Source organism: Oncorhynchus mykiss, chromosome 3, assembly GCF_013265735.2.
Source record: "Oncorhynchus mykiss isolate Arlee chromosome 3, USDA_OmykA_1.1, whole genome shotgun sequence".
NCBI lineage: Eukaryota > Metazoa > Chordata > Actinopteri > Salmoniformes > Salmonidae > Oncorhynchus > Oncorhynchus mykiss.
Genome location: NC_048567.1, coordinates 73,615,309 through 73,642,014, shown reverse-complemented (window position 1 = coordinate 73,642,014; position 26,706 = coordinate 73,615,309). Strand labels below are relative to the sequence as shown.

The window sequence follows — 26,706 nt, the reverse complement described above, 5'->3', positions numbered from 1 at the left end:
GGTTCAATTCTCGGGCTGACTCTTCCCTGTATACATCAGTGTTGTCGTTCTTGCTGCTGGTGATTCTCTGATACACCTCTATGCAGACGACACCATTCTGTATACTTCTGGCCCTTCTTTGGACACTGCTAACTAACCTCCAGACGAGCTTCAATGCCATAACTCTCCTTCCATGGCCTCAACAGCTCTTAAATGCAAGTATAACTAAATGCATGCTCTTCAACCTATCGCTGCCCGCACGTCCAGCATCAATACTCTGGACGGTTCTGACCTAGAATATGTGGACAACTACAAATACATAGGTGTCTGGTTAGACTGTAAACTCTCCTTCCAGACTCATATTAAACATCTCCAATCCAAAATTAAATCTAGAATCGGCTTTCTATTCCTCAACAAACCCTCCTTCACTCGCCGCCAAACATGCCCTCGTAAAACTGACTATCCTACCGATCCTCAACTTCGGCTATGTCATTTACAAAATAGCCTCCAACAATCTAATCAGCAAACTGGATGCAGTCTATCACAGTGCCATCTGTTTTGTCACCAAAGCCCCATATACTACCCACCACTGCAACCTGTATGCTCTAATCGGCTGGCCCTCGCTACATATTCGTCGCCAGACCCACTGGCTCCAGGTCATCTAGAAATCTTTGCTAGGTAAAGCTTCGCCTTATCTCAGCTCACTGGTCACGATAACAACAGCACGCGCTCCAGCAGGTATATCTCACTGGTCATCCCCAAAGCCAACACCTAATTTGGCCACCTTTCCTTCCAGTTCTATGCTGCCAATGACTGGAACGAATTGCAAAACTCACAATGGAGACTTAAATTTCCCTCACCAACTTTAAACATCAGCTATCTGAGCAGCTAACCGATTCCTGCAGCTGTACGCAGCCCATCCAATCTACCTACCTCAACCCCATTTTTTTTATTTTTTTTTATTTTTTACTTCTCTGCTCTTTTGCACACCAGTATTTCTACTTGCACATCATCATCTGCACGTCTATCACTTCAGTGTTAATTTGCTCAATTTTAATTACTTGCTACTATGGCCTATTTATTGCCTTACCTCCTTATGCCATTTGCACATACTGTGTTATTGACTGTACATTTGTTTATGTGTAACTCTGTTGTTTGTGTCGCACTGCTTTGCTTTATGTTGGCCAGGTCACAGTTGTAAATGAGAACTTGTTCACAACTAACCTACCTTGTTAAATAAAGGTGAAATAAAATAAAATAACATTTGGTAAAGAATAACAGAGCGATGTAATACAATACACTATTCAACCTTTTTGTAAAAAAATATATAAAAAGTTAATCCCATGTGTAAGTGAATTGTTAAAAATATATTTTAGAATGTCAGGAAATTTGTTTTCAAATTCGATTTTTTTTGGGGGGGGCAGCTGATTTGCCCCCCCCCCCCCCCCCCCCCCCCCAATGTTGACTCCATGGCTACGGCTTTGGAACAAAGCAATACATTGTTTAAATCCTCATTTTAAACCGACAGTAACTAACTTCATCTACAAAGGTAATTGTCGGAGAGCAGTCCTTTATTGTGGCAAAACAGTAAAAAGGTCCAATTCCAAAACCTTTTACCCTAAAGTCAAAATCTATAGAGGTATGATTGCACAAGCATAATTCATGCATTCAATGGAAGATTAGCGCAGAAACATACATGCACAGATCAAGTTAGGATTTGGGCCTAAGTATGCACTTGTTCATGGATTTAAAGCATTTGGATGGTGTAAGTATAGACTGGAATTTATTTTCCCAGACGATTCCTGGGTGGGAGTGTACACTTCGTGGAGGAGTGGACTACAGCCCGTGACTTCATTTCAGAGGTGACACCTCATTATCTTCAACCCAACAAGACTATGCTTACATATTGTGGGCGGCAGGTAGCCTAGTGGTCTGAGCATTGGGACAGTAACCAAAAGGTTGCGGGATCGAATCCCTGAGCTGAGTCATTCTGCCCCTGAACAAGGCAGTTAACCCACTGTTCCCCGGTAGGCTGTCATTGTAAAATAAGAATTTGTTCTTAACTGGACTAAATAAAGGTTAAAAAATTATTTAAAAATAAACTCCACTCTAACAAACCCCAACCTATTGTTCCCAAGATCCTACCACAGGAAAATTACAGTTAGCTTTTTTAAATAATATTCAGTTAGATGGGGTACTACAATCGCTAAGACCATTTTAGCACCTCAGATGTCATCATATAGTTCCTGAGATATTACACATTTCCCCAGGGATTGTGAGATCTAATAATCTTTTTAGCGTCAGTGCAACAAAAATGACCTGGAACACGGCCAGGCGAACCGCAAGGCGATTGATTTATGGAGGCTATTAGTGGTGGTCAGGGGCAGAGTCTGGTCTCCTCCGCCACGATACGCTCTCTGTACGTCTCCCGCAGCTTAGTGATGGTTGCCATGGAGAGACTTCCCGGTTCCCTGAAGATTTCCTGTCAATATCAGGAAGAAGAGAAAGGAGGATTTCCTGTCAATATCAGGAAGAGAAAGGAGGCCTTCCTGTCAATCAGGAAGAAGAGAAAGAGGCCTTCCTGTCAATATCAGGAAGAAGAGAAAGGAGTTAGTAAACTGTTTGTGGAACAGATTAAGTTACCAATATACACTAATCCCAGACCCTAGATCTGTGCCTAATGTTACTTTTCTCTTTTGGAGAACCTTACCTGCATGAAGGTGTGGCAGTCGTATGTAAAGACTCCCTGAGTGATCAGTTTGAAGCACTCACACACCTCGACCATGGAGCGGGCCTGCAGGATCTCAGCCTGGTGGTGGCGAATCAGAGTCAAGGCCACGCGGAACAGGATCTTAGAACCCTCGTAAAACAGGCAATCCCAGATCCGCAGAACTGTCTATGGAAGACGAGAGATGTGAGAAAGACAAAGATAATCGTTATCTTACAGAGGGGTGGTGATGACAGTGTTTCAGTCTGGGTCCTGTGTCAACAAGCACATGGAAACACCCTCACCCCCCAGACCCTCACCTCTACAGGCAGAACGTCGATGTAGAGGCAGATGAACCATTGGGAGACCACCAAGGTCCACATGACGTTGTGTTGGACCATGGTCTGCCACACGGCTGGGGCTTTGACCCTTACCAGCTCCCCCAACACCTCCTGGTCCGTCTTCAACCCCAGCATGGCCGGGCTGTAGTAGTCTACAACAACATGGACAGCTCAGGTAAATTCAGTTCTGTTTGTGTGAGATGAGGTTGTGTGTGTGTGTGTGTGTGTGTAAAATCTAATTTTATTTGTCACATGCGCTGAATACAATGGGTGTACACTCTATAGCCCTTCCCAATGATCCAGAGTTAAAACAAAATAATAAAAATAAATATATTAACACGAGGAATAAAATACACAAGAATGGAGCTGTATACAGGAAGTACCAGATCAATGTGCAGGGGTATGAGGTATTTGAGGTAGACATGTACATGAATGCAGGGTAAAATGACTAGGCATCAGGATAGATAATAATAAGGTATTTGAGGTAGATATGTACATGAAGGCAGGGTAAAGTGACTAGACATCAGGATAGATAATAATAATAAGGTATTTGAGGTAGATATGTACATGAAGGCAGGGTAAAGTGACTAGACATCAGGATAGATAATAATAAGGTATTTGAGAAGAATATGTCCATGAAGGCAGGGTAAAGTGACTAGGCATCAGGATAGATAATAATAAGGTATTTGAGGTTTGATTGTGTACATGAAGGCAGGGTAAAGTGACTAGACATCAGGATAGATAATAATAAGGTATTTGAGGTTTGATTGTGTACATGAAGGCAGGGTAAAGTGACTAGACATCAGGATAGATAATAATAAGGTATTTGAGGTAGATATGTACATGAAGGCAGGGTAAAGTGACTAGACATCAGGATAGATAATAATAAGGTATTTGAGGTTTGATTGTGTACATGAAGGCAGGGTAAAGTGACTAGGCATCAGGATAGATAATAATAAGGTATTTGAGGTTTGATTGTGTACATGAAGGCAGGGTAAAGTGACTAGACATCAGGATAGATAATAAGGTATTTGAGGTTTGATTGTGTACATGAAGGCAGGGTAAAGGGACTAGGCATCAGGATAGATAATAATAAGAGTAAAAAAAATAAAAACTGTAGCAGCAGCATATGATGAGTGTAAATGTGTGTGTGTGGTACATAAATGGTATACAGTGGGGCAAAAAAGTATTTAGTCAGCCACCAATTGTGCAAGTTCTCCCACTTAAAAAGATGAGAGAGGCCTGTAGGTACACTTCAACTATGACAGACAAAATGAGAAAAAAAAATCCAGAAAATCACATTGTAGGATTTTTAATGAATTTATTTGCAAATTATGGTGGAAAATAAATATTTGGTCACCTACAAACAAGCAAGATTTCTGGCTCTCACAGACCTGTAAATTCTTCTTTAAGAGGCTCCTCTGTCCTCCACTCGTTACCTGTATTAATGACACCTGTTTGAACTTGCACAATTGGTGGCTGACTAAATACTTTTTTGCCCCACTGTATATCCTGAGAAACATCCTGTGGTTATTAATCTTGTAATGTGAGCCTGACAAACCAACAACAAACAGGGTCTTACCACAAGCCACGTGATCATGGTGCTTTTGCACAGAAGCACACAGCAATAGAGCCTTCCACAAACAAGTAGGTCTACAACTACTGTATGTACAGTGGCTTCAGGAAGTAGTTACACATTTTGACTTGGTCCACATTCTGTTGTGTTACAGGCCGAATGTAACATTTTAGTGTCATTTTTGTGTCACTGGCCTACACACAACACCCCCATAATGTCAAAGTAGAATTATGAATTTTGAAATGTTTACAAATTAATAAAAAATAAAAGCTTAAGTCAATAAATACTCAAAACTCCTTTGTTATGGCAAGCCTAAATAAGTTCAGGAGTAAAAATTTGCTTAAGAAGTCTCAAGGTGCATAGACTCACTCAGTGTGCAATAATAGTGTTTAACCAGATTTTTGAATGACTACAATACCTAATTTCTGTACCCCACACATACAATTATCTGTAAGGTCCCAGTCGAGCAGTGAATTTCAAACCCAGATTTAACCACAAAGAGCACGGAGGTTTTCCAATGGCTTGCAAAGAAGGGGCCCTATTGGTAGATGGGTACTGGGAGAACCTGCCAGAAGGACAACAGTCTCTACAGCACTTCACCAATCTAGGCTTTATGGGAGAGTGACCAGACAGAAGCCACTCCTGAGAACAAGGCACATGACAACACGCCTGGAGTTTGTAAAAAGGCACGTGAAAGACTGAGACCATAAGGCACAAGATTCTGTGGTCTGAGATAAAAATGTAACTCTTTGGTCTGAATGAAAAGTGCTATGTCTGGAGAAAACCATGCACAGCTCAGCACCCATCTAACACCATCCCTACTGTGAAGCATGGTGGTGGCAGCATCATGATATAGGGATGCTTTTCAGCGACAGGGACTGGGAGATACAGACATACCCAAGATGACTCAAAGCTGATAGACATACCCAAGATGACTCAAAGCTGACACAGACATACCCAAGATGACTCAAAGCTGACACAGACATACCCAAGATGACTCAAAGCTGACACAGACATACCCAAGATGACTCAAAGCTGACACAGACATACCCAAGATGACTCAAAGCTGACACAGACATACCCAAGATGACTCAAAGCTGACACAGACATACCCAAGATGACTCAAAGCTGACACAGACATACCCAAGATGACTCAAAGCTGACACAGACACACCCAAGATGACTCAAAGCTGACACAGACACACCCAAGATGACTCAAAGCTGACACAGACATACCCAAGATGACTCAAAGCTGTAATTGTCACCAAAGGTGCTTCTACAAAGTATTGACTCAGGGGTGTGAATACTGACATTTCTGTATTTTATTGTGAATAAATTAGCAAAAATGTCTAAATACATGTTTTCACTTTGTCATTATAGGGTATTGTGTGTAGATGGATGAGAAGAAATAATTATATTTAATCCATTTTGAATTCAGGCTGTAACAACAAAATGTGGAATAAGTCAATGGGTATGAATACTTTCTGAACACTTTCTGAACACTGTATGTGTTCAGGAAGTGGAAATGTGTCTAATAAGCTATAAGAAGTTTGTTAATGAATATTTTAGTTTTAAGTTATGATTTCATTTTTACTTGGTGTTATCACTGTTACACACAATATTTTAAACTAATAACACCTCACCACACACATCCTCTTCACACAACCACTTATGCACACAGGCATACAAACACAGACGAGCAGACAAGCAGACAGACACAACAGGAGTGTGTGGTACTAACCGGGGAGTATTCTTTCCAATAAAGCATCCATCAGCCAGAAGGACTTCTCTTCATCCTTAGTGATGATGATGAGGTAGCCTGCAATGAAATTCATACCCTAGAACAGAGAGAGAAACTATAACTCCCTTCACACACACACACACACACACACACCTGTGCACACATGGTATGCACACAACACACACACACTATAGAGAGCAGGTGAGGTATAAGCAGTTATGGCTGGGGACAGAACAGGCACAACCAGAAGAGGCGACAGTAGACGTACAACACACACAAGGTTAGTCAGACACAGGAGACAAGTGAAATCCACTCAGTTAACAGATTATTTATACCAGGAGCAGCTCTCCAACCATGTTACTGGAAAGTTACCGTCCTGTAGGTTTTCACTCCAACCCTAATCGAGTGCACCTGATTCTAATAATTAGCTGGTTGATAATAAGCCCAATTAGGTTAGTTACAACTGGGGTTGGTGTTAAAACCTACAGGATGGTAGCTCTCTAGGAACAGGGTGTTAGAACCTACAGGAGGTTAGCTCTCTAGGAACAGGGTGTTAGAACCTACAGGATGGTAGCTCTCTAGGAACAGGGTGTTAGAATCTACAGGAGGTTAGCTCTCCAGGAAGACGGTTGGTGTTAAAACCTACAGGAGGTTAGCTCTCCAGGAACAGGGTGTTAGAACCCTGGTTTATAGTATAGTGTTGCCATCACTAGCACATAGTCTGCTGCCTATATACATAGACTTGAAATCACTGGCCACTTTAATAAACAGAACACTAGTCACTTTAATCATGTCTACATATTTTGCATTACCCATCTCATATACTGTATCTTAGTCTATGCTGCTCTGACATCGCTCATCCAAATATTTAAATATTCTTAATTCCAGTCCTTTACTAGATTTGTGTGTATTGGGTGTAAGTTGTGTAATTGTTAGATATTACTTGTTAGATATTGCTGCACTGTCGGAGCTAGAAGCACATGCATTTCACTACACCCGCAATAACATCTGCTAAACACGTGCATTTGAGGAATAAAATTGGATTTGATATAAGGCTTAGTACCTGGCAGTATCCCACAAGCTGGTTGTGGTGTCCGTACGCCAGCAGCACATTGTACAGGGCCTTCTGCAGACAGGGCTCAGAGCTCTTCCGGAACTGTACATTTTCGGGGAATGTCCTGTGCATGTCTACCAAGACAGGACACTCAACCATCAACCAATCATAAAGGAATCATCAGGGTCTTGATCATCAGGGAACAAAACTGAAGAAAATTGACAGTAACAGGGACCTCAAAAGCACTCATTTCTGTTTTCTGTTGCAAAACACTATAAAACATTTTATATTGCGTGCCCTAATGAACATGTTCCAGATGCATCCACGGCAGGTGAGCTGAGTTAAGTAGAGGTGATTACAATCATGTGAATATAGTTACACTACCTATGCGGACTGTCTCCTCCAGCTTGGCGTCGTGCTGCTGCTCGGTGCCCAGCAGAGAGTGGTAGTACCCCGGGTTCTTCTCCAGGTGTTCCTGGGCCCCGCTGGCTGCCATCCAGATCTGGGCTCGGTACTCGTTGGGCACACCCTTACGCACATACCGCTTCACTAAGGGAACCGAAACCATGACTAAAGCCAACATTTTTAAAAAAATTTTTTATGTACACACTCACTACTGTAAGTTGCGCTGGATAAGAGTGTCTGCTAACTCAAATGTAAACGTGTGTTTCTCCCTCTCGCTCTGTATGTGTGTGTCTCACCCTTCAGGTTATTTTCCACGTGGACTTTCCCCTGCAGGAGTTTGGACCACTTGACAGACTGCCTGGTGAGGACGGCTACATATTGAGCCATCATCTCCTCATAGGATTCATGACCCTCAGACTTCTCAAACCCATAGGTGTCAACCCTATAGAGACAGGGTCAGTCCGGGAAGAGACACACACACTTAAATAACTATGGATCATTCAGATCTATATGACCCACATTTCAGACCCAGCAGACTGTATTGATCACAGCCTGTAATAGCACAGTGATAGACAGATGACCTGACATTGGCCAAGCCTTAGCTACAATAACCCAGACTAGGTGGTTGGTAAGGATTTCTGTGACAGGTAGCTAGCTATAGGATCAGATAATATGCTGTTGAATCAACCCGTGTGAAATTACAACCTGAGATAAGCTGATTGGAGCAAAAACCAAGCCAAACGAGGAAAGATCCCGAGAGAGAGGTCAAACATCCTTAAAAGATAAATATGTAATGTATTGTTTTGATCATTACCCAGAGGTGCCTTGTAGGCGTTATAAACTTGTTACCAACATAATTAGAACAGTAAACAAGTATTTTTGCGTCACACCCGTGGTATAATGTCTATATTTAGGTGGTCATCATACATAGGTCGGCTGTTATTAAAACATTATTTACAAGACACATGGAAATATACGCGTTACCTGTCATTCGCGTTAATGCGGTTGTTCAGGTGAAGCTGGGAAGAGATGTTTCCGTTCGTTTCACTCTCCATAGCGTGAACTCCTCCGAATTGACCGTAACATGTGAAAACGCACCCCATTAGTAGATGGTCTGATCCACCAACTTCAATAGCGCGCAGTTACATTAGAAATCAATGTAACTGCCAGACCGCATAGGGGGGGAGACACTGCGGTAGCTGGCTCGGAGGTATCAAATACAGGCCACTATTGAACGTTTATAGCGCTGCGGGAACCGTGTTTACTTTGCTTTGTTCCGGGTCAATGTGGACCGCGCTGACTTTCAATGTAGCAACTGCTTGCTTGTGGAGGACTACAGGAGCGAAGTGGCTACTCGTAACAAGCAAGTAGCAAACATACACAAGCTACTGGGGAACACACGCCCGCCTAGTTTTTATCTTTCTTCCAACCCAGTTGCCGAACGCGGCACTAGTCTGGTGGAAGTTTCGCCGCCGTGTCGGCTCTATACAGCCAACTGGCCGGTGCTCTGCAGGGTTCCATCCCCGAAGGGGTCTCCCCCTTCCCTGGAGAACGGAGATGTTCTCGACCCAACCAACCAACCATGGATGTACGTCACTCGCAGTGGAAATCGAAGAAAGCATCCTCTGCCAACGGAGGTCTCCATGGAGATGTTGAACCCGGATCTGACAAAGACCAGAAACAGCTTTGCCGTTCCGGCGCCTTCTTCCTTGGGGGCTTCCCATTCAAGATCGGATCCGGAGGTACCTGCGTCTTTGTGCTCGGTTCTCCCTCTCCGGTGGCATCTACCTCGGGTTCAGATCCTCGGATCTCCCACCCTCATCAGACCGTGAAGCTGCTTGAGAGACCGGTGTCGTGCCTAAAATCTCCCCCCTGCCAGAATTCCCCCTTCGTTTGAACGCACACACACTAAATTCTTCATTGCTGCGACTTGCTTGCTAGTTGAGATTTCTGCTCTTCACTCCGTTGTCAGTTTAGCCACTGATCTTAGAAGCAGAAAGCAATTTTTATTTGTGTCCTTCAAGGCAGCTGTCAATGATCACGTTAGGCTGCGTTTCATTTGTTTTTTTTATGGCCGTTTGATCACGGGGTAGGCACTATTAATGTCTGCAGTTTTCCGTTTGGCTATTTGTTTCAAGTGTATTAGTCTATAAATAAATCTATTTGCCAACATTCGTAATCTCTCCCATGTCTTATTCCACTAGTAGTTGTTCTGAAATGTTTATTGCTTGCCTACATTTACCTCCCTCTATATTTAATATAACACACATACATTAATTATTCATTTCGGTTGCCTATCCTGACATGAAGTTTGTTCTATAGGTAGAATTTAACTCTGATGTGTGCCACATAAAGTGTTTGACTCTACTGACAAAATTAAGGAAATTAGAAGGGGGGGATTTAGGCAAGGCCATTTTCTTGCCTGCTGAAATTCTCTCCCCCCCTTCTAATGTCCATAATTTTATCACTAGAGTCAAATACTTTTTTTCCCTTACATTTTTGCCTAAAATGACATACCCAAATCTAACTGCCTGTAGCTCAGGACCTGAAGCAAGGATATGCGTATTCATCAAATTGTATTGGTCACATACACATGGTTAGCAGATGTTATTGCGAGTGCAGCGAAATGCTTTAATTTAATTTCACATTTAATTTGAAAGGAAACACTTTGAAGTTTGTGGAAATGTGAAATGAATGTAGGAGAATAACACATTAGATCTGGTAAATGATAATACAAAGAAAAAAAACATATATATTTTTTTACCATCATCTTTGAAATGCAAGAGAAAGGCCATAATGAATTATTCCATCCCAGGCGCAAGCAGTGTATGTGCAAAGTTTTAGACTGAACCATTGCATTTCTGTTCAAAATTTTGAATCAGGACTGGCCAAATGTGCCTAATTGGTTTCTTAATAACTTTAAGTTCATAACTGTGCACTCTCCTCAAACAATAGCATGGTATTATTTCACTGTAATAGCTACTGTAAATTGGACAGTGCAGTTAGATTAATCCAGCTTTCTAACAAAATCAGATACAGTTGAAGTCAGAAGTTTACATACACCTTAGCCAAATACATTTAAACTCAGTTTTTCACAATTCCTGACATTTAATCCTAGTAAACATTTCCTGTCTTAGGTCAGTTAGGAACACCACTTTATTTTAAGAATGTGAAATGTCAGAATAATAGTAGAGAGAATGATTTATTTCAGCTTTTATTTCTTTCATCACATTCCCAGTGGGTCAGAAGTTTACATACACTCAATTAGTATTTGGTAGCATTGCCTTTAAATTGTTTAACTTGGGTCAAACATTTTGGGTAGCCTTCCACAAGCTTCTGACAATAAGTTGGGTGAAATTTGGCCCATTCCTCCTGACAGAGCTGGTGCAACTGAGTCAGGTTTGCAGGCCTCCCTGCTCGCGCACACTTTTTCAGTTCTGCCCACAAATTTTCTATAGGATTGAGGTCAGGGCTTTGTGATGGCCACTACCTCAACTCCCAATCACGACCAGTAGTGATACAGCCTGATTTTGAACCAGGGTGTCTGTAGTGACACCTCAAGCACTGAGATGCAGTGCCTCAGACCACTGCACCACTCAGGAGCCCCGATCCAAGATGATCCAAGACCAGCTCAGTTAATCCCTACCGTTGTGACAGTGAGTCGTCATAATGCTGCATCAAATGTACATGATTTTAGGGGCATTGGCAAACACAATGTACAGTGCCTTGCGAAAGTATTCGGCCCCCTTGAACTTTGCGACCTTTTGCCACATTTCAGGCTTCAAACATAAAGATATAAAACTGTATTTTTTTGTGAAGAATCAACAACAAGTGGGACACAATCATGAAGTGGAACGACATTTATTGGATATTTCAAACTTTTTTAACAAATCAAAAACTGAAAAATTGGGCGTGCAAAATTATTCAGCCCCTTTACTTTCAGTGCAGCAAACTCTCTCCAGAAGTTCAGTGAGGATCTCTGAATGATCCAATGTTGACCTAAATGACTAATGATGATAAATACAATCCACCTGTGTATAATCAAGTCTCCGTATAAATGCACCTGCACTGTGATAGTCTCAGAGGTCCGTTAAAAGTGCAGAGAGCATCATGAAGAACAAGGAAAACACCAGGCAGGTCCGAGATACTGTTGTGAAGAAGTTTAAAGCCGGATTTGGATACAAAAAGATTTCCCAAGCTTTAAACATCCCAAGGAGCACTGTACAAGCGATAATATTGAAATGGAAGGAGTATCAGACCACTGCAAATCTACCAAGACCTGGCCGTCCCTCTAAACTTTCAGCTCATACAAGGAGAAGACTGATCAGAGATGCAGCCAAGAGGCCCATGATCACTCTGGATGAACTGCAGAGATCTACAGCTGAGGTGGGAGACTCTGTCCATAGGACAACAATCAGTCGTATATTGCACAAATCTGGCCTTTATGGAAGAGTGGCAAGAAGAAAACCATTTCTTAAAGATATCCATAAAAAGTGTCGTTTAAAGTTTGCCACAAGCCACCTGGGAGACACACCAAACATGTGGAAGAAGGTGCTCTGGTCAGATGAAACCAAAATTGAACTTTTTGACAACAATGCAAAACGTTATGTTTGGCGTAAAAGCAACACAGCTGAACACACCATCCCCACTGTCAAACATGGTGGTGGCAGCATCATGGTTTGGGCCTGCTTTTCTTCAGCAGGGACAGGGAAGATGGTTAAAATTGATGGGAAGATGGATGGAGCCAAATACAGGACCATTCTGGAAGAAAACCTGATGGAGTCTGCAAAAGACCTGAGACTGGGACAGAGATTTGTCTTCCAACAAGACAATGATCCAAAACATAAAGCAAAATCTACAATGGAATGGTTCAAAAATAAACATATCCAGGTGTTAGAATGGCCAAGTCAAAGTCCAGACCTGAATCCAATCGAGAATCTGTGGAAAGAACTGAAAACTGCTGTTCACAAATGCTCTCCATCCAACCTCACTGAGCTCGAGCTGTTTTGCAAGGAGGAATGGGAAAAAATGTCAGTCTCTCGATGTGCAAAACTGATAGAGACATACCCCAAGCGACATACAGCTGTAATCGCAGCAAAAGGTGGCGCTACAAAGTATTAACTTAAGGGGGCTGAATAATTTTGCACGTCCAATTTTTCAGTTTTTGATTTGTTAAAAAAGTTTGAAATATCCAATAAATGTCGTTCCACTTCATGATTGTGTCCCACTTGTTGTTGATTCTTCACAAAAAAAATACAGTTTTATATCTTTATGTTTGAAGCCTGAAATGTGGCAAAAGGTCGCAAAGTTCAAGGGGGCCGAATACTTTCGCAAGGCACTGTAAGTCACTTAATTTATGTGCCCCTAATTGCATGAGCCTATGAGTTACACTGTTAACATTAAGGCGGTGTACCCTAGTAGGAAAACCACTTTGTGCAGCTCACCCTGCACTATTAGCTCCAATATAAATAACATGAGTAAGTCTACTTCTGATAAGCTTCCCAGTAAAGCATTAAAAACAATAAAAAAAACAGAAAAGTGGTAAAAATATTCATATTAACATGCAGCCTGAGAAACAAGGTCCATGAAGTCAATAACTTGCTTGTAACATATGACATTCATATTCTGACTATCTCTGAAACTCACTTATATAATATGTTTAATGATACAGTGGTAGCAATACATGGTTATAACATCTACCGAAAAGACAGAAATGCCAACGGGGGCGGTGTTGCGGTCTATATTCAGAACCATGTTCCTGTAAAGCTTAGAGACAATCTAATGTTAAATACTGTTGAAGTAATATGGCTACAGGTTCATCTGCCTCACCTAAAGCCCATTCTTTTGGGAAGCTGCTATAGACCACCAAGTGCTAACAGTCAGTATCTGGATAACATGTGTGAAATGCTTGATAATGTATGTGATATCAACAGAGAAGTATATTTTCTGGGTGATTTAAATATTGACTGGCTCTCATCAAGCTGCCCACTCAAGAAAAAATGTCAAACTCTAACCAGTGCCTCCAACCTGGTTCAGGTCGTCAGTCAATCTAACCAGGGTAGTTACAAACAGCACATTAATTAAATCATCAACATGTATTGATCACATCTTTACTAAAGCTGCAGAAATTAGCTTTAAAGCAGTATACAAATCCATATCCATATGTGGTGATCACAATATAATAGCCATATCTAGGAAAACCAAAGTTCCAAAGGCTGGGCCTAATATAGTGTATAAGAGGTCATACAAGAAGTTTTGCAGTGATTCATATGTTGATGATGTAAATAATATTTGTTGGTCTGAGGTGTGTAATTATTTATGTCACCTTTATTTAATCAGGTAGGCTAGTTGAGAACAAGTTCTCATTTACAACTGCGACCTGGCCAAGATAAAGCAAAGCAGTGCGACAAAAACACAGTTACACATGGGATAAACAAACATACAGTCAATAACACAATAGAAAAATCTGTATGCAGTGTGTGCAAATGAAGTAAGGAGGTAAGGCCGAGTGACAAAGTAATAACAATTTAGCAATTTACACTGGAGTGATATACAGTATGTGCAGATGAGGATGTGCAAGTAGAAATACTGGTGTGCAAAAGAGCAGAAAAACCAAAATGGGGATGAGGTAGGTAGTTGGTAGGATGGGCTATTTACACATGGGCTGTGTACAGCTGCAGCGATCGGTTAGCTGCTCTGACAGCTGACGCTTAAAGTTAGTGAGGGAGATATAAGTCTCCAACTTCAGTGATTTTTGCAATTGTTCCAGTCATTGGCAGCAGAGAACTGGAAGGAAAGGCGGCCAAAGGCAATGTTGGCTTTGGGGATGACCAGTGAAATATACCTGTTGGAGCGCATGCTACGGGTGGGTGTTGCTATGGTGACCAGTGAGTTGAGTTAAGGCGGGGCTTTACATAGCAAAGACTTATCGATAACCTGGAGCCAGTGGGTTTGACGACGAATATGTAGCGAAGACCAGCCAATGAGAGCATACAGGTTGTTGCGAAATAGGAAGCCGATTCTAGATTTAACTTTGGATTGGAGATGCTTAATGTGAGTCTGGAAGGAGAGTTTACAGTCTAGCCAGACACCTAGGTATTTGTAGTTGTCCACATATTCTAAGTCAGAACTGTCCAGAGCAGTGATGCTAGTCGGGCGGGCGGGTGCGGGCAGCGATCGGTTGAAGAGCATGCACTTCGTTTTACTAGCGTTTAAGAGCAGTTGGAGGCCACGGAAGGAGTGTTGTATGGCATTGAAGCTCATTTGGAGATTTGTTAACACAGTGTCCAAAGAAGGGCCAGAAGTATACAGAATGGTGTCGTCTGCGTAGAGGTGGGTCAAAGAATCCCCTACAACAAGAGGGACATCATTGATATATACAGAGAAAAGTCGGCCCGAGAATTGAACCCTGTGGCACCCCCATAGAGACTGCCAGAGGTCCGGACAACATGCCCTCCGATTTGACACACCGAACTCTATCTGAGAAGTAGTTAGTGAACCAGGCAAGACAGTCATTAGAGAAACCAAGGCTGTGGAGTCTACCGATAAGAATGTGGTGATTGACAGAGTCGAAAGCCTTGGCCAGGTCGATGAAGATGGCTGCACAGTACTGTCGCTTATCGATGGCGGTTATGATATCGTTAATGAGGAGCATCCGCACGCTGCACTTGACACATTTATAAAATTGCCCATTCCAGTTACTAATAAGCACGCACCCATTAAGACAATTATTGTAAAAACGGTTAAATCCCCTTGGATTGATGAGGAATTGAAAAATTACATGGTTGAGAGGGATGAGGCAAAAGGTATGGCAATTACTGTAAGTCTGGCGGCCCAACTGATTGGCAAACGTACTGCAAATTAATAAATCATGAGACTAAGCTAAATACAAATAAACTATACTATGAAACAAATAAATTATGTAAAGAATGATTTTTAAAAGTTTTGGGGCACCTTAAATTACATTTTGGGGAAAAAAGTCAACTCGCCTCCATCATTCATTGAATCAGATCACAAATCCCACTGATATTGCCAACTACTTTAATGACTTTTTCATTGGCAAGATAAGCAAACTTAGGGATGACATCACTACTTTTATTTATGAGAGGTATTGACATGTTGAATGCACTGAGCCTTCTGTCTAAACTACTGGCACACAGCTCGGACACCCATGCATACCCCACAATACATGCCACAAGAGGTCTCTTCACAGTCCCAAAGTCCAGAACAGACTATTGGAGGCACACAGTATTACATAGAGCCATGACTACATGGAACTCTATTCCACATCAAGTAACTGACACAAGCAGTAAAATTAGATTTCAAAAACAGATTAAAAAAACACCTTATGGAACAGCGGGGACTGTGAAGCAACAATGGCATTGGCACTGGCACAGACACATGTATACACACACACACACACACACACTATACATACACATGGATTTAGTACTGTAGATATGTGGTAGTGGTCGAGTAGGGGCCTAAGGACACACAGTGTGTTGTGAAATCTGTGAATGCATTGTAATGTTTTTAAAATTGTATAAACTGTCTTAATTTTGCTGGACGCCAGGAAGAGTAGCTGCTGCTTTGGCAGGAATGAATGGGGATCCATAATAAACCCCAGGAAGAGTAGCTGCTGCTTTGGCAGGAACTACTGGGGATCCATAATAAACCCCAGGAAGAGTAGCTGCTGCTTTGGCAGGAACTACTGGGGATCCATAATAAACCCCAGGAAGAGTAGCTGCTGCTTTGGCAGGAACTACTGGGGATCCATAATAAACCCCAGGAAGAGTAGCTGCTGCTTTGGCAGGAACTACTGGGGATCCATAATAAACCCCAGGAAGAGAAGCTGCTGCTTTGGCAGGAACTAATGGGGATCCATAATAAACCCCAGGAAGAGTATCTGCTGCCTTGGCAGGAACTAATGGGGATCCATAATAAACCCCAGGAAGAGTAGCTGCTGCCTTGGCAGGAACTACTGGGGATCCATAATAAACCCCAGGAAGAGTAGCTGCTGCTTTGGCAGGAACTAATGGGGATCCATAAAACACAAATACTAATACCTCAGGTAAATGGATACCTTCAGTAAATTCTACATTCAACCTATACCGTAGGCCTAAAGTCTACTGCTGTAATTCACCACTCTAGGCCTATCTATTGTATGATCTCGAGGGCGTTTGAACATCACAAGCTTTAAAGTGGCAACTGTGATCAGGTGAGACTTTTTGTTGTTGTCTAAATAGAGTGCTTGTTTCGCTTTCCATCCTGGTAACAACCGATGCCAGTGATGAGCCTTTATGTTAATGTTATGGATTTACACACAAAAGACTGGCCTATTTTCCACGCTTCCATAGAGCCCCACAGTGTGTAGGTGTCATAATACCCATAAAACCTAGCAGTCAAACAGGAAAATGGTTCCATAGGAGATTTTAGAAACACCTAGAATAAGGGCTGTTTCATGTAGGCTTGCCCTGGCATGACATTTAGACAACCATGTAAATCTCTCTCGGACCAGGTGACATCAATATATTCAGCCCCATTTACTCTGATTCAAAAATGCTAATTAGCATCAAAGTAGACATCATGCAAAACTGTAAATCCCTGCAAGCTCCTGCATGTCATCTCTAGCTGACACCTTTGCACGCAGGTATTGTGTCCATTTAAAACTTGCACAAGACAGTTCACATAATTGTCCATTTAAAGTGAAAAATGTATGGTGGAAAAACGATTGGAACCTTTTCCATGTTAGACCACTAGGTTTTATGGGTATTATGACTCATTTGGTGGTACTCTGTAGCAGCCCTCCCAAACTCGGTCCTGTGCCCCACCGGATGCACGTTTATTTTTTTGCCCTAGCCTAGCACTACACAGCTGATTCAAATAACCAACTCATCATCAAGCTTTGATTCATTGAATCAGCTGTGTAGTGCTAGGGCAAAAAAACAAACTGATCTGGCGGACTCACTAAACACACATGCTTAATTTGTAAATAATGTCTGAGTGTTGTGTGCCCGACTATCCGTAAATTAAAAAAAACAAAAATGGTGCCGTCTGGTTTGCCTAATATAATAAATTTGAAAATATTTTTTACTTTGATACTACTCTATATTTTATCAATTACATTTACTTTTGATAGTTAAGTATATTTAAAAAAATATACATTTAGATTTTTACTCAAGTAGTATTTTACTGGGTGACTTTCACTTTGACTTGAGTCATTTTCTGTTAAAGGTATCTTTACTTTTACTCAAGCATTACAATTGGGTACTTTTCCCACCACATTGTGTTCAGTAGGGTGAAACGTTAAAACAGGTTCGTAATAGCAATAGAGACGTCACTAACACCTATAGGAGACTGAGTCATCACATTACAGCAAAACATGGTTTATTCAACATTCCTTTCCAAACTAAACATACCTGTATGACTGGTGAATGTCAACGTGTAAGTATTGCTTGTTCACAAAGGCATTAATACGGAATGGATTGCGCTCTCTCTCTCAACATGCGGACGGACACACAGCGCCCCTTAGTATTGCTTGTTCACAAAGGCATTAATACGGAATGGATTGCGCTCTCTCTCTCAACATGCGGACGGACACACAGCGCCCCCTAGTATTGCTTGGTGGTTTTGTCTTTGGAGTGTTGGAATGATGTAATGCAGAAGTACACAACTCACGGTCCTCTTGGGCCACAGTCCATAGCTGCAGAAAGTAGTTTGGGGGTGGGGATGGGGGGAATTGCGGCGTTAAAGATGTCTAGATTGGTACGCTAATACAGGACTAGTAAAGGCCCAGTACTCCACTTTTGTGAACATTTGAGTGTTTACCAGCATTTGTAACTTCAGTCTGACAATTCTGTAAAAAACAGTTAATCTGAATATAAAAGTACTTGATTGATATGTTTTCCAGTTTCTTGAAATACTTTGCAAATGCAACTTATTTCTATGTGAACACTGCAATGGTCTATTCATTCCTTTTCCATAGACTCTTATCCAGAGCAACTTACCATAGTGAGTGGATACATTTTCATACTGTTCTTGTACTGGTCCCCCATGGGAATCCAACCCACAACTCTAGCATTGCAAACGCTATTCTCTACCAACTGAGCCACATCACATCCTCACAAGCCACTTGATGTCTCCGTGTACTCAGTTACTGTATTGGTCATTGTTTTTCTTCATGGTGATGGAAAGTCTACCGGTACAAACCTAGATGACCAGCCTATGTACAATACAGTCATGTACATTTACATTAAGTGGTTTGTAAGGATGGTCAATTAATACTGCACAAAAACTGGTTGTTTTCCATGTCATTTGATCAAGAAAAATCATTAATGTGATGTGGATGTTTTGTGTCTTTGCCCATAACCCTTCACCTTTTGATATAAGTGTTTGAGGACAGGGTTTTGTTGATTTCTGGATTCCATTAGAATGACAATCATAGAAAAAGGCACAAGGCAACAGCTTACAATTCCAACTATTGAATCCTGCAAGATACTGTTCTTAATTATACAACTACATTTTTTTGCCAAAGCAGAGATACTGATTTTTTTGTTGTTGCTCATGCTACAGACGTCTATATCGGTCTGCTAATACTAGTAAAGGCCCAGTGCACTACTTTAAAAAAAAATGGTATTCTGATTTTCCAGCACCCTCAGCACCCCTACTCCCTGCGGCAATGCCACAGTCCTGCTCTTAATTCATGCCTTGCATTTAATTGATCAATTTGTGTCATTAATTGGCCGGCAGACAATGCAGCCCTTGAAGACCTGATTTTTGTTATTTTATATAACCCCCCCCCCCCCCCAACACGACCAGGTAGAAAATAATAGTATTTCTGCCCTTTGCGGTCCAGAAAGAGCAGCCCTGCCCTACTGTGCATTCATTTGTGACTATGTTTCGTCATTTCTCCAAGACAGAAAGAGCGAGAGAGAGACCGTGGCTGTGCCAGGGGATGTAGCTCTCTCCTTTTCTCTTATTCTGTCCTGGAATACTGAGATTCCAAAGGGGGCATCGTCTGGAACAATGATATTCGCAAGGCCTCTGGGACATGTACTGCTGGAGTCACCAGCTAGCAACGTGCACATGGCGATTGTCATCAAACAAGAACAATAAAACTCAGAGTTGATTTCCTGTGTTTTCCTCTCACTCCTCCCTGATAGGTGGTTACCTGATAATTGTGCAGTGTCACAGGTTTCAAGTGTTTCACTGTTTTCTCTTAAATTATTTTTAAAATCCTACAAAGTTATACCCCTCTTCCAAGAGCTGGGTTGTTATTAGTGGGTTTTGCGTTTGGATTCCGTTACGATCGGCCCGGTGAATTCCACAAAGTCGTCTATGAGAACTGGCCATGCCCCTGATAGGAAGGAAACATATGATTAGAGGGCATTTTACTGACTGTCTTGCTACAGGTAGAAGTTGCCCTAAGCACAGATCTGAGAAAAGCAGGCTCTCTCTACAACTTAACTGTCAGCATTGGGGGAAAAGGCAAAACTGACCTTAAATCAGTGTCTAAGAGCAACTTCATTCTGGATCATCTAGAGCAGTGGTCACTAAACCTGGTCCAGGAGAGCTACAGGGTCTGCAGGCTTTTGTTTCGGCCCAGTACTGAATCACCTGATTCATCTAATTTACAGCTCATCAGAACCTTGATTAGCTGAATCAGGTGTATTGGTGCTGAGCTAGAACAAAAGCCTGCCCACTCAGTAGCTTTCCAGGTCCAGGGTTGATGACTACTGCATTCTGCCATTGTGTATATTCAGTTGAGGGCAATGTTGCACAGCACTTTTGCAGACAGCAATGAACCATGACTACTCTGAGCCCTACCAAATACACTCCAGGTAACCAAGGGTTTTAAACTCACCCTCCTCGTCGTAACATAATCTGCGATTATGTTGCCAAAATCCAAGAGTAAGTTCCACGTGTCTTTGGGACTCGACCTTTTGTGGTGTTCCTACGTAAAACACGAGAAAAGCAGAAATTGTATACATGTGCTTTTCTTAATACTAATTTCTGTGTTCTATTTATGTGCTTTTCTATGAACAAATTTCTGTGTTCATGCAAGTGAATGACTGAACGAATCCTCACTATCAGTAGCTGAAATTTGTCAGTACGTCCAGAACCTTGTTTTGAGAACATAAGATATCTCAGTTTCAAGGTGTCAGCTTAGAGAGAAGAAGCCTCGTGAGGTATTGGTCAGTTACATGTTATGAACCAGTATTGGTTGGTCACATGAATGAAACAACATGGTAATGATTCATTCATTATGCTAAATCATGCAAATATAACTTGTCTGTGTATAGCCGTATATAAGACAACTGCTGGGACTGCCCAAGCAGAGCTTCTGTCAGACGTTCACTATGGTGCATTAAGTTTGTTGGAACCTCTCCAGCGAGCTGACAAAAAACAATGATTCATTTAAGATTGCCTTCGGGTGTCCCTGTGTAAGAATTTCCACAACAATTGCACAGTAGAAAACAAGACACAGGATGTACCTAACAAATAGCATCAAATGTAATGTTAGATAGGGATGCATAGCATTACTCACTCACCAATAGGAAACTGTTCCAGAGGCCCAGGAACTTAAAATGATCTGTCAGTACCAGGTTCCAGTAGGCCACAGCCATCTCTAGATCTGAAACACAGCAAGAATCACACGTTGCTATCTCACTGGTAGCCTAGTGGTTAGAGCGTTGGACTAGTAACCGGAAGGTTGCAAGTTCAAATCCCAGAGCTGACAAGGTACAAATCTGTTGTTCTGCCCCTGAACAGGCAGTTAACCCACTAGGCCATCATTGAAAATAAGAATTTGTTCTTAACTGACTTGCCTAGTTAAATAAAGGTAAAAAAAAATAAATAAATCAGGTGTGTTCTCACTTGGTTGAAACAAAAGCCTGGGCACCACCCTTCGATGTCCTCAGAACCAGAGTTGAGAAACACTGATGCAATTACAGTACAGTAACTCTTGTGAACACTGATGTAACCAACTCATCTGTGCTTATTAGAACAGGAGCTGAAAGACAGCTTCAAGGACTTCTACGAGTTCACGTTCAATTTTGCCAAGAATCCTGGACAGAAGGGTTCTTGGGTTCTTGGCAAAATTGAACGTGAACTGGTAGAAGTCCTTGAACTTTACGCTGTCTTTCAGCTCCTGTTCTAATCTGGGAAGAAGAGCCTTCAGCTTCTCTGGGCTGTCGCACCTGGAGAGAAGAGAAACAGAGTGGGCAAGTCAGTGGATATCTCTATCAAAAGCATACCACAAACACCCACACACAAACCTCATCTAATCCAGGAGGTTCCTAAACTGTTCTTGTGCTATGATCTACTACCCATCATTTGTGTTCCCCAGGGCCATGTTCTGTGGGCACAGTGTTCTGTGGGCAAAAGTTGTCCAATAAGAACACTCATTTTCAATATCCATTTAAAAACAAGTTTCAGTAGGACTCAGAGGTAACCTATGCCGACTTGGCTTCATACCAAACATGAAGACACAGTATTAATAATGAAAATGTTGACTTAGTCAAAATATAGCACCTCACCTCACCATGGGAATAAACACAAACAACCCCACAAAAACATGCTCTGGCTATAACCAATATCACACTGTCATGCCCCCAAACTGAGCTGCGTCGCAGAGTGATGACATCACCACGCGCTCACCCCAGTTCAGACATGCCGTCAAGGAACTCCTTCTTGCTGAACTCGCACTGGGTGGTGGCCCAGAACTTCCACGCCACCACCAGGACTCTGATGCAGGTCGGGTACAGGGTGATGTCATCGCAGAACTGCTGTCGATGCCATTCTTATTCTCATCCTGGGGATCTGTGGAAATACATCTGTATATAAACGCTTAATAAACACACACAGTCCAGAAATCACTATCGTAGGGATCTATGATGACATGTTCCGGGTAGCCTCAGAGAATAATATAGATTTATACGCTGATTTGGTGAGTGAGTTTATAAGAAAGTGCATAGGAGATGATGTACCCACTGTGACTGTTAAAACCTACCCTAACCAGAAACCGTGGATAGATGGCGGCATTTGTGCAAAACTGAAAGCGTGAACCACCGCATTTAACCATGGAAAGATGACCGGGACTATGGCCGAATACAAACAGTGTAGTTATTCCCTCCGCAAGGCAATAAAACAAGCATAATGTCAGTATAGGGACAAAGTGGAGTCGCAATTCAACGGCTCAGACACGAGACGTATGTGGCAGGGTCTAAAGACAATCACGGACTACAAAAAGAAAATCAGCCATGTCACGGACACCGACGTCTTGCTTCCAGACAAACTAAACACCTTTGAGGATAATACAGTGACACAGACGCGGCCCGCTACCAAGGACTGTGGGCTTTCCTTCTCTGTGGCAAGGATACAACATCTCCACTTCGCTGATCCTCAACACTGGGGCCCCACAAGGGTGCATGCTCAGCCCCCTCCTGTACTCCCTGTTCACCCATGACTGTGTGGCCATGCACGCCTCCAACTCAATCATCAAGTTTGCAGACAACACAACAGTAGTAGGCTTGATCACCAACAAGGACGAGACAGCTTATAGGGAGGAGGTGTAGTGTCAGGAAAACAACTTCTCACTCAACATCAACAAAACAAAGGAGATGATGGTGGACTTCAGGAAACAGCAGAGGGAGCACCCCCCTATCCACATCGACGGGACAGCAGTGGAGAAGGTGGAAAGTTAAGTTCCTTGGCGTACACATCACGGACAAACTGAAATGGTCCACTCACACAGACAGCGTGGTGAAGAAGTCGCAACAGCACTCTTCAACCTCAGGAGGCTGAAGAAATTTGGCTTGTCACCTAAAATCCACAAACTTCTACAGATGCACAATTGAGAGCTGTGTACATTTGCAAATATTGTGCCAAATCATATGTGAAGAATGCAACAAAGATGCAGAATCATCTGGCCAAGTGCATGAAGTTCCCTCAGCACTCACAACAAGCAACCTCTGACAAAAAGTCCCTCTACTTCTATTCGAGGTGAAAATTATGAATCAGACACCTTATTGATAGCAACAGATCATGGTCCTCCTGGAATCAGAAGTTTTTTTGACTCAATGGAGGAACGTAGTCAGACAAATGCTGATGAATATCTTGCTTGAGCTGTGTATGCAACTCGTTCACCTCTGATGCTCACAGGCAATGTGTATTGGAAGAGATTTCTGAATGTTCTTTGCCCAGCATACACCCCTCCAAACAGACATGCTTTATCTACTCATTTGCTGGATGCAGTTCAACATAGTTCAAGTGAAGGTCAAGCAAATCATAGAGAAAGCAGACTGTATTGCAATCATCTCTGATGGGTGTTCGAATGTTCGTGGGCAAGGAATAATTAACTATATGATCTCCACCCCTCAACCAGTATCTCTACATTGCAGATGAGCTGAAGGCAGTTATCAACGATCTTGGGCCACAGCAGGTATTTGCACTGGTGACAGACAATGCTGCGAACATGAAGGCTGCTTGGTCTAAAGTGGAGGAGTCCTACCCTCACATCACACCCATTGGCTGCTCATGCCTTGAATCTGCTCCTCAAGGACATCATGGCACTGAAAACAATAGATACACTCTACAAGAGAGCCAAGGAAATGGTTAGGTATGTGAAGGGTCATCAAGTTATAGCAGCAATCCACCTCACCAAGCAAAGTGAGAAGAATAAGAGCACCACATTGAAGCTGCCCAGCAACACCTTTTGGGGTGGTGTTGTCATCCTGTTTGAAATGAAATGGCCAGCCCCATCAGGCGGATCCTCCTGGATTATGTATTTTGGGAGAGAATGGAAAGCAGCCTGAAACCTATAGCAGTAGCCATTGCACGTATTGAGGGAGACAATGCCATCCTGTCGGATGTTCAGACTCTGCTTGCAGATGTAAGAGAATAAATACATTCTGCCCTGCTCACTTCACTGTTGCTCCAAGCAGAGAAAACTGCAGTTCTGAAATACATCAAAAAGTGTGAAGACTTCTGCCTGAAGCCCATACACGCCGCAGCATACATGTTGGACCAGAGATGGTGCAGAGATCAACAAGGCCTATTGTGTCATCACTACCGCGTCTCGCCACCTTGGCCTGGATGACGGCAAGGTTCTTGGCAGTCTTGCAAAGTACACTACCAAGCAAGGGCTTTGGGATGGAGATGCCATATGGCAGTCATATGCCAACATATCTCATCAGCCACCTGGTGGAAGGGACTTCGTGGATCTGAGGCTCTTTCCCCTGTTGCCTCCATCATCCTCCAAATCCCACCAACATCAGCCGCCTCAGAGCGCAACTGGTCCTTGTTTATGAACACACACACCAAAGCATGCAACTGGTCCTTGTTTGGGAACACACACAACAAAGCATGCAACTGGTCCTTGTTTGGGAACACACACACCAAAGCATGCAACTGGCTGACCAATACAAGGGTTGAAAAATTGGTAGCCATCTTGGCACATTTGAGGCTTTTTTGAGCCTGACAACGAGCCATCCTCAACAAGGTTGGAAAGTGACAGTGAAGATGAGGCCTCAGTCTGATGTTCAAGAGGTGGACATTGAGAAAGTCCAAGGAGAAGACATGGAATCCTGAGAGGAAGACAACCAAAGCTTTAGTTTCTAGACTATCATTTTATGTATGTTGAAAACAATTTTTGGGAGATGCGATGGATCATTGGGGATCATACAATCTTCCCTTTCTTTTGTTGTTCAGTGAAATCATCCCATGTGAGTCAACTCATTTAATTAAAGTTCAATTCGTAACTAAATAGTTTTTTTTTATTTCTATGGGTATGCATCCTGCATACCTTAACAAATGATGTCTACTTATGATAAGGTAAAAGGTGTATGTTTCTGTCTCCATATGATATGGTAAATATATCTAATGCAAAAAACATCTACATTTAAATGGTATTTATATTAATTTGCATATATTTCCGTTAATTCCCATATATTCCCGTTAATTCCCACGGACAGTTTCCACCGCTGAATATTCCTCAAAATATGCAACCCTAGGTCTACCGTATCAAAAGCTTTGCCCAACTCAATGAAAATAGCAGCACAATATTGCTTAGAATCAATGGTGACGTCATTGAGGTCATTGAGGACCTTTAAGGTTGCAGTGACACATCCATAACCTGAGAGAAAACCAGATTGCATATCCGAGAGAATACAATAGACATCAAGAAAGCCAGTCAGTTTTTCCAACACTTTTGATAAACAGGGCAAAATAGAAATAGGTCTATAACAGTTAGGATCAGCTTGATCTCCCCCTTTGAATAAAGGACAGACCGTGGCTGCCTTCCAAGCAATGGGAACCTCCCCAGAAAGGAGAGACTGGTTAAAAAGGTCAGAGATAGGCTTTGTACAGAAACATGAAATACGTTTTCTTTCTAAAGAATTTTTTTTAAATAAAATGACCTGAGAAGGAGAATTTGGTGTGAAAATTGACTAAATTTAGTCAAATGTAAAATGTATTTAAAATAAGACACTTTTCCAAAAACTAGACATCTTAGTCCTCAGAATAATAATTGATTTTGCAGATGCATCATGGTTTTGTAACTCAATTTGCTACAGATTATTATTATTTTTTAAACTAGTTTAATGAAAATCACCCAGGATCAACACTCAGTAATCAGGAGAATATATTCAACTGGTCTCAACATGGTATTCAGATCGAAATGTAGTGTATTAAAATCAAATGTATTTATAAAGCCCTTCTTACATCAGCTGATGTCACAAAGTGCTGTACAGAAACTCAGACAGTATTGAGCATACAAAGGTACATATTAATTCTCATCTCATTCGGGAATGCACAAACACCACATTCTTATTTTTAAAGTCTTTCTCTAAACAGTGCAAATCAAAATGTATTTGTCACATGCGCCTAATACAGCAGGTGTAGTAG

The 26,706-nt window shown here is 42.0% G+C and overlaps 1 protein-coding gene across 2 annotated transcripts; it reads right to left on the bottom strand.

Annotated features, from left to right (window-relative positions):
* Positions 1-1,532: 1,532 nt before the first annotated feature.
* On the bottom strand, positions 1,533-9,969 carry LOC110520556 (growth hormone-regulated TBC protein 1-A). 2 transcript variants are annotated; one of them, XM_021597945.2, is made up of 8 exons: positions 8,788-9,969; positions 8,100-8,245; positions 7,783-7,947; positions 7,408-7,532; positions 6,345-6,441; positions 3,007-3,179; positions 2,690-2,875; positions 1,533-2,461 (listed from the first exon to the last, which is right to left on the bottom strand). In XM_021597945.2, the coding sequence occupies exons 1-8, from the start codon at positions 8,904-8,906 to the stop codon at positions 2,357-2,359; spliced, it is 1,116 nt and encodes a 371-aa protein (XP_021453620.2). In that variant the 5' UTR covers positions 8,907-9,969; the 3' UTR covers positions 1,533-2,356. The 2 variants fall into 2 exon arrangements, with proteins under 2 accessions (XP_021453620.2, XP_036831018.1); XM_036975123.1 differs by having other exon boundaries at positions 2,419-2,560.
* Positions 9,970-26,706: the final 16,737 nt, after the last annotated feature.